The 12926-nt window shown below is 33.5% G+C and overlaps 1 protein-coding gene across 1 annotated transcript; it reads left to right on the forward strand.

Annotated features, from left to right (window-relative positions):
* The first annotated feature begins 6088 nt into the window (after positions 1–6088).
* Positions 6089–9779, forward strand: LOC117336109. Its single transcript, XM_033896485.1, has 5 exons — positions 6089–6214; positions 6562–6696; positions 7278–7395; positions 7967–8058; positions 8177–9779. The coding sequence occupies exons 4-5, from the start codon at positions 8025–8027 to the stop codon at positions 8755–8757; spliced, it is 615 nt and encodes a 204-aa protein (XP_033752376.1). The 5' UTR covers positions 6089–6214; positions 6562–6696; positions 7278–7395; positions 7967–8024; the 3' UTR covers positions 8758–9779.
* The last annotated feature ends 3147 nt before the right edge of the window (positions 9780–12926 follow it).

Genomic DNA, 12926 nt, shown 5'->3' on the forward strand with positions numbered 1-12926 from the left:
GCGCTTTGTACAAAGAAAATAAGGTATGTAAACAAAGAAATGAAATAAACAATAACATAAATAAAAACAAAAATGCAGCCTTGACAGAAATAGTTGCATTTGTAAAACAAAATTCAGAGTAACTGAGATTATGTAGAAATGTTGTTTAAGAAAAAAATTAAATAAAAAGGAAATTGCTGTTCATAAGAAATTTTAAGACCTATGCTAAAATGCTTTTGTTAGACTATTTTTTCGTGTTTTTGATTTAATGTGTATGATTTCATATACTCAAAACATAAAGAATAAGAATTGCATGACATATTGAAACATATTAGCATACGGGAGTATGTATGTAGGTAGTAAGTGTCAATTAAATCAAGATTCTTAACAAAAAAGATAATTATTTCTGTTTACAAAAACAGGTTCATTCTTTGTCACACATTGAAGATTTTAATTCGTACAGAACTTCACAGGGGTCAGAAGTGAGTTACAGGGAAGAGTTGGGATGCTGTGCCGGGTACACAGAGGTGACAGGCGATCAGCTTTGTAGAAGTAAGTTACTCTCTTCTACAGATGGAGTAGTTATCACCATAAATTAAAGTGACCTGTTCAAGATTTCTCTGCCACCCAAAGGATGACATATCTCTGTCAACCTGTAGATAAAGATGCATCGCACGTTCTTCCAATAATACGAAATTTCAAGGACGTCACGTTGTAATTCAATAACATCAGGTCAAATTGTGTAACATTGTAATATTTTTTTCCTTTTATTTTGAATATTGGAACGATTGTATCCTGCGTAACAAAAACGTGATGAGAGTAAAATAATAACCCCTAACTTGAAATATCGCTCCCTCAGGACGATATTCCTGGTTGTTTAGCTCTCGGCAGAGCCTCGGGTACGGTAGACAACCTATAATTTCATCCACTGCGTTGGAGATTTCTCCATCACACCTTCAACGTAGGAGAAATTTAACATAAATTTGCTACGAGTAGAATTGCATAGCAACATTCAGATTTTAGAAAACGTCTGATTATAAAAATGGTCAATGGTCCATCAGTACCATAAATAAATAATCAATGATTCATTTTTATTTCATACCTGTCAAGTACAAGCTCTCTGTCTACTTAGAATAAAAACAAGATGGTCCCGCTTCGCGGCTTTGTCGTAGGCGGAACTAAAATAGATTAAACCAATAAACGATAGTTATAACGTGTAGATACCAGAAACAAAGACATGTTACACATAGCTTATAAATTGACATTAAAGGTCTTAGACGTAATAAGACCCATAAATTACATAGCTAACAAAAAACAAATTCTCGCAATTCATCTTAATTCTACACTATAAATTACTTTTTACCCAAACTGCATTATTGCATTTAATAGAGCTCTCCAACCTAATATTGTTATCACTACTCTCTAGTCATATTGTCAACGAATCAAAATATGAATGTTTTATTATAGAGTGTCCGATTTGGACGTTTGGTCTCTCCTGCAGACACAAATGCCGCTGTGATCGTAAAAACACCAAATATTGTGACCACATCACTGGAAGCTGTGAATGCCGGCGAGAATGGACAGGACAGACATGCGCTATACAATCCCATATATTTAAAGTGAAAAGTACGTGCGAAGTATTGATACACATCATTAAGAAAATGAATGTGTAATGATAGATGTGTCTTGTATATATGTCAATGGAATCGATATATCTTGTAAATGCTTCCTTTCTTCAATGCATCATTTTGCTTTATTCTAACTAAATTGTGAAGTAAATACCAAGGAAAGTATAATGTGAGTATATACTTACAATATATATATATCAGCTTAAGATAATTTACAGCATATGCTTTTTTTAATCAAGAATGATTAACAAGACATTCAATAAAGAGAGATAACTCCAAAGTAAAATATATTAGAAAATAAATTAAGATATATTCCCTGATGGTTTGTATCATATACGATTTCGCTTATCGTTAGACAAATCTTTTTTTTTATTTTACAGGGCAAACCAACACCACATGTAAGTAAAGAAAGTGTACAATGACATTGGGACACATTATATATTCTATAATATCTTACAAGATCGTTTTCTTTGATGATTTTCTAAATGTATGTTTGTTTTCTCTTTTGTTTGTTTGTTTGTTTGTTGTTTTTTTTTTTATGAATAACGGAAACTTATTTTCAGTCATAGTAAGTATTCAGAACAAAGATTTTGTTTTTGCTGCATATCGTTTCAATTAATGATATCCCCCCTAATTTCAATCGCTAATAAATTCTGTATATAAAAAAGCGTGCATTGAAGCTCAATTTGTATGCGTTGCATAAAATGTCACAAGCGTTCCCTAACTCAAGGAAACTCGCCAATTTATATTCTGGTTGCGATTAAGTGTCTTATTTCTGCTCGAAGCTACACTTACTTATTCCCGTTTAATGTCCTTACACGATACAAACTCATTGCATACATACTGCATCTACTATGATGAAGGGACACCTCTACTATATAGGCACGGTGTAAAAAAAACTTATTATTTTAAACAAATAACCAAACGTTGCTACGACTTTAAATCGATATGATAAGTTCTGAATCACTATCCGTATTAATGGGAATGTATTTATAAATGTTGATCTCTGACCTAACGCTAAAAAGAATGTCAAAATAAAGATCATTTTGAATTGATTCTGTTTCCATTCCAATCGTGACTTTTTTGCAGACCCGTATTTATCTAATTAAATATATATTTTCTGAATTTATAGATATAGATTAATCAACTTGTCTCGAGAAACTAGTATCTGTTATATTTAGTCTAATTCAATGAAATATACAGTGCCTTCATTGTCGTAATTATAATCTATGGTAATTTAGCTTCTTTATAATGGCAACAAACATTCTAGTGGCACCGATGCATGTATTTTTTTTTTTTTTTTTTTTGTGATTATCTTTAGAATCCCAGAAAATGACTTCAAGAAACATAACTTTCCCACGTTGTCATCAATGCCCAGATTAAACTTAATGACTATATTTAACCATTGCTTAACCTCCTTTTCAAAGCATAAAATTAATACAATACAATTATGGTCATATATTGTACGTTTATTATGAAGGTTTGTTTGTTTCAATGATTTAGAACCTTAGATCGCTTTGTCCCATGAATGCTTAGCAAAAGACCATTTAGACTGTAAACTTTTGAAATGATGCTCCTTATAAAAAAAAAGCGAAAGTATATTTCTGTTAGGATATGAAGCATTAATTATAAAAAGTAAAATTTCGGGTCTTTCTAAACATAATATTATAAAACAGCGACTATAAAAAATTAAACAATATTCGTCAAAAATTAAAATTAGTAGATTGTCACGGAGACCATTGTACAATTAGAATTAGCCCATGTGTTAAGAGGAAGTATGCATGTCTTCGACGAAATCCCATATACTGATCTAGGTCAAATCCGAATTAATTTACATTCTTAAAATGAGATAAATAGTAACGGCAATATTGCTGTTAGGCTTCTCACCAAGTGATGAATATATTTTACTTCATATCGCACAAAGAAATACAATAATTCCAATTGAGGTCATCTTCTACATTATCTTCCTCTCTCGAAACCTTGAGTTGCTAAAGTAAATGTTTGGTTCTTCTCTTCCAGCATGTCCTTCGTTCTTCTATGGCCCTGACTGTGCCTTAAATTGTACATGCCGGGTGGGTACATCAAGCTCCTGTGATCCAGTGACTGGAGAGTGTACTTGTTTGTCTGGTTACACTGGCAGCAATTGTGAGCAAAGTAGGTTTGATTATATGCTGAGCTGTACATTGCAGTGTTAACCATTACTTGCTTATATGATTATGCTTACTTAATTTAGTAACAGTATTGATTGAATTTAAGCTGTATTTGTAATTCAAACAAAGCAAAGCTGGAATCCCAACATCATCATAGTTATGACATTACGCAGGTTAGTATATAATAACTTCAGTAACTGACATACATACAGTGTAAATACTGAGAGCTGTTATTTTGTAGCATGCAGTCAGTTTACGTACGGCCAGAATTGTGCACAGAACTGTTCATGTGACGTAAACAACACAGTAGAATGTAATGCATTTTCCGGTGCGTGTTCATGTAAATATGGCTGGGAAGGAATCATCTGTGATGAAAGTAAGCATTACCGCTGATTAAAATTATCGTTATAGTGAAACGTCTACATAACAAGAACGATGCCGACGTTAACATTAACTGATCTTCTTTGATGAAAAATGTTATATGGTACATATATTAGCTCACCATTTCCTGGTATCTGATTGGTTGAAATCAAAATAGTCATCAGATTTTGTGCAAACTAAGTTTGAAGGTGTAGTTACAATGCTGTATGAGACTGCGTTCTTTTCCTAACAAAACTGTTTCAACAGAATAATTTCCATTTCCTGGTATTTGATTGGTTTAAAAAATGCGAGCATTTCTTTAAAAAAAAGGTGTCTGTAAATTAAACATCAGACAAGTATTATAAAAAATGTCAAATCATTGACTAATTAAAACTTGTTCATTTCTATTTTTGAGTATATATGTGGTATATTGTCAAAACCGACTCCTGTCTAATCAGGATCCCTGTCTATGTCAGCTTTATTGCTTGGTCCCGCAATTTTCCTTCTTAAATTATAGCAATTAAAAGTTATTTTTTTTTATTATTACTGATCTCTATAAACAGGAACCAAACTGTGTTAAGCGGCAAAACATTTTAATCCCGTTGGCATTTGGTTAAGACAAATTATACTGTACATAGATAATAGAAACCATGTTCACTTACAATTATTGGCGATCTTAAAACGAATATTTTGCACCTGCATGCAAATCTTTTGTATTGATCCTTTATAAAAAGGTGGTACAAACTTGTATCTATATTGTCTAAACCAATATTTCTTTTCATAATGATCTCGGGAGTCTGTTAATCATTGTTGGTTGTAGTTTGTTCCAACTGGACTTACAGTAAATACTGTGACAAGTCCTGTGAATGTAATCAGACCAATACCGAAGTATGTCATCACGTGACCGGTGAATGCACCTGTAATCCAGGTTATCAAGGACAGGCATGTAACGAGGGTAAGAATCCAATCAGTTACCTGTTGTTTTACAACAACAACAACAACAACAACAACAACAACAAGTTAGCATTTCAGTAAAATAAAAAACGCTTGTCTATTTGAAACACCAATAATGCAAACAACAAAAACGAGACCAGTTTTCCATTAAGCTTGGATTACCCTAACCTTGTCCCTCATCTGTATCAGACTTACCTTTACTATTACCCTTGCCCTACACCTTATACCAGAACCATTGGCGAAAACATCGAAACAGTCATGTACACACCAGTAGTCATCACCATACGGTGATACATGATTGGTGAATCAGGGCTTTATGTTACATTGATATTTGTGGGTTATATTGGGTTTTTTTCCCCCATTTTACCAACAATATTATAAAGTTCCATTTTACCATAATCTGCAAAGGACCAATTTTCGTAGTAATCCAAATATGTAATAAACTGTAATAAACTTCGTCTGAATGCGTATGATACCGGGTCAAAGAATACTGACCGTAATTAATAACACATGTCTCATTAATTGATACCATATTTGTAGAAACTTAGAATTTGCTTTAAATGTATAAGTTTATATTCACTATGACTTACGATCACATGAATCTGCTTTAGTTTGCCCGGCATATTTCTATGGTACGAAATGCCAGAGTGAATGCGCATGTGACAGAAATCTGTCAACTTCCTGTGACCACGTGACCGGAGAGTGTAATTGTATCACTGGCTACGACAGACCAAACTGTAATACTAGTAAGTTACCATTTTTTTATATTTACTTATTCATCTTTTAAAATATAAATATCACGAAATATTTTCTATTATTTATCGAAAGTAACAAACGATATGATTGTTTTCTTTATTGTTATGACAAGGAGTATATGTAATATTAGAAATAAAAAAAAGATGGAAAATAAGATGAAGAAATAAAAATTAAAGTAAATAAAAACATTGTAACGAACTTTTATATTTCTTTGTAATTAATGTGAGTGTTTTCTGTCCTGAACGAGTCTAGCATGTCCGAATGGCTTTTACGGAGACCTGTGTTCAAGTCAATGTGACTGTCCATCTACCGCATACGGACTGTGTAATCACATCACGGGTGCCTGCACGTGTAAACCAGGATATGTGGGAGATGCATGTCAAACAGGTGAGACAAAAGTTAATAAAATACCAAAGCTGTACGCGGAGTATTAATATGGAGGTTGTTATATTAATGGCGTGTTTTCATCTTTACTTAAGGTGTGTGAGCATCTATTCACTTAAATGTATACATTAACTTTTACTTTCATCATGTTTCTTTGGTTAAAGTGTGTGCATTTTCAATTTAACGTTCCGAAAAAAAAACATGTTTTATCTCGGGATTTTCGGAGATTATTATTATTCTGATCAAGATGATTGACTCATCCAGTTTTCAAGATACTATTCAAATCAAGATCTACTTTTTATAAATACGCGACAGTATATTTCCATCGACATTACAATTTCCTTTTTCAGAATGTCCTGATAATTCATATGGGGTAAATTGCTTAGGAGTATGTGACTGCCTGACTACTCATACCTCGTACTGTGACAAAAGAACAGGTTATTGTGTGTGTACTAGTGGCTGGGAGGGCACAAGGTGTGATACAGGTAGGTTAACAAAACAAATGTTTGATTTGCATATATTTCGGTTTGAGTAAATGTGTTAATATGTTCATGTTTAAACATGTTTGTACCTTGCGAATATAACTTAAACATAGACAACAAACAAAGCAAATTATTGTTTTTTGGTTTGTTTGTTTTTTTTCTGTTTTTTTGTTTGTTTTGTTTTTGTTCTTTGGAAGGCAAACCGTACACAGTGCGTAAATAAATATATTTTTAAAATATTGTTTAAATAGAAACTAATAAGATGTTATTTAGCAAAGGAGTTATTTAACCCTGTAGTCTTTTTAAATATCGACCAATGATGAAGCCTTTTCTTCATTTAGCCGTAGCTTACGAATGTATAAGCAGAGCTTTGGTATATATCTACATCACATTGCGTGCAATGAAAATACAATGTGAGAAAAAAAGTGGCAACTACTTGCATATATGTTATTAAAGATTCTTAAAATCATATTAAGCATGATATTTTTGGTAGACAAAAATTTATCAAAAACGACTGTGTAACAAAGACATAATAATGTATCTGTGACAAAACACAGCTTCATAATGCCTTGTGTATGTTCTAGTTGTAGCCAGTATCTCGGAGTCCCTGTTAACATCGCCTGTCATTGTTGGAGCAATCGTCGTAGCAGCTACATTATTGCTTGTGTTAATCATTTTGTTTATACTATGGAAAATTTGCAGGTAAGTCTAATTTCATTTACATTATAATACGAATATTATTTGATTCTGGATATTTGTACTGTGCATTGATGTTGACTGATCGTCAGTGTACACAATATTTGGTAAATATAGACAGGTTTGAGAGTGCATCGCGAACATTATTAGGTTAATTGAATTTTCATTAACAACAATCCAAAACTAGAATGACGTATCTATCAATGATCCATGTGCTTTTATGAGTGATATTAACATTCTCACACTCTCCCAATGCCTAACAGGCGCCATTTTTTTATCTGTTACCCAAATAACATTGATAGTGACAATAAATACAATCTAGCAAGTGTTTAGATGTTCAAGAATGAGTGTTATAGGATTATTTCAATCAATGAAAAAAATACCAGGAATAAGTATGTCAAACATAATGAAAACATCTTTTTTCAAACATGTATTCCTAAAATATCATCATTTTGACGTTTTAAGTATTTTACAATTTGAGGTGTTCTAGCCCATCATAAACTGACATTATGACATCATCACCGAAACCTGCGTGATAAAAAGAAACAACAACTATAATCGAACGTTTAATTGACAGATGTTCCTGTACAGAAGTTAGACACCGGGCACATAAGGACAAAGGAGCAGTGCTATTGATGAACTCGCCAATTACTCCCGGATCAAACAATGGTAAGTGTTACTATCTACTCAAACGTGCTAAAGGTTTGGACTCCCCTGAAACTGAAATCCACTTTCCTAAATAAAACTCTTTCGTTTAATACTCGTTTTTTACTATCTCTTATTTCAGCTGCAATATCAGCAATGGCTACCACCACGACCCAGCTGAAGCATGACGGGATATATTACTACAACGCAGACCTGAAGAAAGCTACCGAAGCTGTGGAAGATAACCCAGATCACTCTCAAAACAGTAAAGACATTGATACATATTACTACGGTGGCATTCAAGGTGCTCCTCCTCCAGCTAATGCCTCGAACACACCTTCTAAACGTCCTATAAACGAAACATACTATGATGATGGCGATGTTGGTGGAGTTGTTGAACCAGGCATAAATGATGCAGAAAAGGGAAAAACCTCTTCAGCAACGAGTTCATATCAGAATGTTTCATCTCCTGCAAAAACTACAAATACACCCGTCCAGAAGGTCAATCGTCCAGCATTGCCGGCTCTTCCACGGTTTGGATCTGATCTTAATAAACCAACTGAGAGGATTTATAGAAATGAAACTGTCGAAACACCGTTCGGTTCAAAACCAACCTATGGTAACACTGGGCGAAAGTTACCGGGGCTTGATGTCAATGATAAGTACGAAAGTTTAGATAGTAACACACGAGACACTTCTAGTGAATACGCCGAATTAAAATAATGGAATCTAGATATGTGTATCCCAATCAAAATGCACAGTAATTATAGCTAATTACACACCACTATGTGAATTGGAAAACCAATGTATAGAATGTCTTAGTGTTGGTTTACTGAAGTACACTGGGTAACTATCGTCCGCGTTCTTCTTTTCATTTAAAACAATGAGCCAGAACTCGAGAAAGAAGCAAGACGGAAAAGAACGTAGGCTCTTCTTCATCAATATAAAACACCTACTTCTATAAGTTGTAGAAAATGCTGCAGTTGACAAGAACATTATTTATTATTAATATCAACATCTTATAAATTACGAAAAAAAATATGCCAATCGCCTTATATAAAGTGTTTTTTCTTTAATATATCCACGAACAATATTAAGTGTTACCACATCATCTATTTAAATGTAGAGTTTTATTTATTTTCATATCAAAGAAAACATATTATCTGAATATATTGACAATTTAAATATTTGTTTAATTACTTTAAATGCATTTTATAAACGGTCATACTTGCAATAATTGGTGACATTGTGGAAATACACTCGAAATACTTCAGGTGAATACGCCGCGTTAACATAAAAGCTGTTGGAACAAAATGCTTATGGTCAAAATAATACATACCACTGTTTAATACATTGAAGTAAAAAGATGTTTCTTTAAATATTTATTTATTTGTGGATTTTACGTAATCGAACAAAATCAATCGTGCAGTCTTTATATTAATAATTCGTTATATCACAACATGTCAGAAAAAGAAAAACAAATGTTTTAGTCTTGAAACTCGATATTGAATGGTTATATCGCCAAATAGCTAGAAAAGAACACCTGTACTTTTAAATACACGACAAATTGACAACCGAATTAAATTGTAGAAATTGTTCAAAACGACTAAAACATTCAGTTTGATGTCAGAGTTTGTCATTTGTTAAGCATTCAAAGTTATTCGAGAAAACAGTAAGATTTTCTTTCTTCTCTTAAATATCAAGTGCGCATATGTGTTAATGCTGCATTATAAGTGAATAGAACACAAATCATTCAGTTTTAAAATAAATACATTATTCACTTAATTTCTCAACAGTTTTGTATTTTTTTACTAACGGATCTCAATGTTTAAAGTCCAACGTTCTTATCTGGATATATTCTTCCGTCTTCGTGTTCTCGCGTGGTCATATGACCGGCAAGAAAGACTACACATTAACACTCGGTCGGTAAATATTACCAGAGCCTTCCATTAACGTTTTTTATCGTACAGCTAAACGTCATGCACCTGTTCATCGTGCTTAAAACGGGAGAAAAGTGCTGTACATGGTTCTCATTATTCACGTACATATATCAATCAGCGTATGAAACTGATATATATTGAAGAAGTACCAATGTATTCACTACCCCCTTAATGAATGACGAAGCTTGACATTTTCATGAGAATGTACACCTCTATTGGCTTTCACGTACCCGAATGCCATTTTTGTTTCATAAGTATTGCTTCGGGGGGATAGGGTGCTCTACGATGATTTATAAAGCAAGTGTTCATGTTCATATTTCGGTATTAGAACCATTGAAGTCGGCATATAGAAACGAGCAAACGTTGATTCGTGAATTCAAAGGCCTGTTAATAAAAAAAAATATGTACATATGTTTCCGGTTGTGCATGTACGTTTGCAGATTCAAACTTCATTTTTTTTTCTTTTTTTTTTTCCTATTATTGTCATTTAATTAACACAAAACAACATTGCCTGTTTGTAAAGTAAAACGTATTAATTGTTTCAGCTTATAAAGAAAACAATTGTTTCATATACATGTCGATCAAAACGTGAAAACTGGGTAGATCTCTAATGACAATGGGTTCGGTTAAATTTTGATTTTACGACCCGATGTTTTTTTTTTTTTTTTTTCTAGGTTCAAAAAATTTTATTCAAAAAAAGACAACATTTTACAAAAAAATTGTCCACACGCAGGAGGAGACTCATTCGCCATACACTATCAAAACACACTTACACATCATTATATTTGTTATTATTTTCTTCAATACTAATTATATTTTACCAGTAATATAAATAAAAATATTTCCGGATATCTGTTTTCTCTACTAGATTGTAGTATCATTCCGAGTCAAAAAAGTGTTTGAAGGATTCTAATCTGCGTTAGTAGGAGGTTTGCAGTTTGACCTATAACGGTGAATTTACAATGTAGTGAATGTATTGAATGAAGCTGTTGAAAAGGAAAGAAAAACGACCAACAGATAGGATAACAGACCACACTCACAGAATCGACTTTCGTAGAGGTATTCTCTACATTCCTATAAACACACACTTGCACGTTTGGGGCATATGATCTTACCACAGGGACCCGTCTCTCCTTAGCGGCATGCCTAGCCTAAATAGCTACTAGTAGACATACCACTAAGACCAGACAAGCCCGTGTCATCTAATCGTATGTCCATGACAATATAGGCCTTCATATACGTTAGTATATTTATTCAAACTTCATTCATACCGTACCTAGTATTAAGTTTTTGTTGATGTTGTTGCATCAAATCTGATTACTTAAAACACTAATCGAAGCTTTCGGGTTAGGCAGTGGAGACACAACGCTGAACCGGTAAATGATAAGAGGTGTTCGGAATGAAAAAAAAGTGTAACATTGCGTAATTCAATTTCATTTGTATTACTCGTTTTCATTGGTTTGATAATCAAGGTTACTCCGCATATACCAAAATAATGTACGTCCATTTTTATGATGTAATACACATATAACTACTTTTTGCGTTGTCTGCTTTACAGTCAATCATGGTAGTCAACGTCTATGAAGAATGCCCATTCGTTTTTTGTCAATGACTTCATGAACCCCCAAAAAAATAAGAATAATGCTGAAATACTACCACAAAAATTGATTCGATTTCAAAGAAATCTCAATTGCATATTTCACCTATACAGACCAGGATTTGAACTTGGATCCCTCGGACACGAAGTCTGATAACTCTACATTAAGCTGCTTGTGTATCAAGTTCAAATGTATACACAATCGAAAGTTTTTTTTTATGTTAGTTATACATGAAGTTATTCAAACGTCAATGTTATCGTGATTGTCGGTCGCCAAAGAACATATTTGGTTGGAAATTAAAGCAAAATATTGATGGAGATAAAATTGCGCCCAACATAGAACTAACAAAAAACCATCATTGACAATGACGAAATTATTGCGATTGGTTCGTACCTTCACCAGAGTTTAATTCCAGTTATCCTTAGACGCAGCGTGTGGTATCACTTATCAATACACTTCGTCTCATGTGGGTTAGAATTTTACTCATAACTAAATCCAGGATTGTTTAATTACTATACCGATGTTGATAACGTTCAGATAAAAAAAAAATCGTTGCCCTGTGCAGTCGTTAATTTTTTGTCTGCAAAAATCTCCTTCTCGAGCAAAACAACTTTTCAACCACTGTGATTATGATGCTATGAGATTTCTAGAATTGAATACATCTGTTTAATCCTTCCAGTTATCAAGATCTATGCCAGACATTTCCTCAAAACCCCTTTAGTTCGATGACGTACACCACCCACTGCTCACCAGTATTTCAAAAGTCAGTGAAGTTGCAGATGAACTCCGTCATATAATAATGCACTATTCTGGACACCTTAATGAAAGTGTTCAGCAAATAAAAAACGTGTCATCAGAAACATTTTGGCCCTGGTAACGAATCCAAACTGTAGAAATGATATATATCTATCCCAGTAGACCTAATTAAAATGGAGCATTTGTGTGCGCGGTCGAAAGCAACTTGCCTCTGTCAGCATCGTTCCGCACATTGCCAATGGCATACGTGTCCTCAAATAGAAATATGTTGTCGTCTATAATGTTTCCATATTCTCCATTCAACAGCTGTGTGTTTCATTTCCTTCAAATTAAACATAACAAACATAGATTATTTCAACAGAGTACCCCAGCTAAGCAATGTCCAATTCCAATGACCTGTTGCTATAGCTACCAACGTGACCCGCGCGAACTGGATCAAACCGGCTCGTCACGACCTGTTTCGCGAGATATTCAAAAGCGGCACATTTTTTTCAAATAAATAAATAAATGGAGAATGTCTTATAAGAATCTAGTTCAGTTATTTAACTTAGATTACAAGCATTATTCTCAATTGAGCGTCTAAGAAAAAGAATGCCGA

This window comes from Pecten maximus, chromosome 10 (assembly GCF_902652985.1).
Source record: "Pecten maximus chromosome 10, xPecMax1.1, whole genome shotgun sequence".
Classification (NCBI taxonomy): domain Eukaryota; kingdom Metazoa; phylum Mollusca; class Bivalvia; order Pectinida; family Pectinidae; genus Pecten; species Pecten maximus.

Bases quoted from the DNA above. Each gene is read 5' to 3' on its own strand.
- LOC117336109 (XM_033896485.1), top strand. From the start codon at position 8,025: ATGAACTCGCCAATTACTCCCGGATCAAACAATG. The intron at 8,059-8,176 runs GTAAGTGTTACT...CTCTTATTTCAG, and splicing joins TACTCCCGGATCAAACAATG to CTGCAATATCAGCAATGGCT.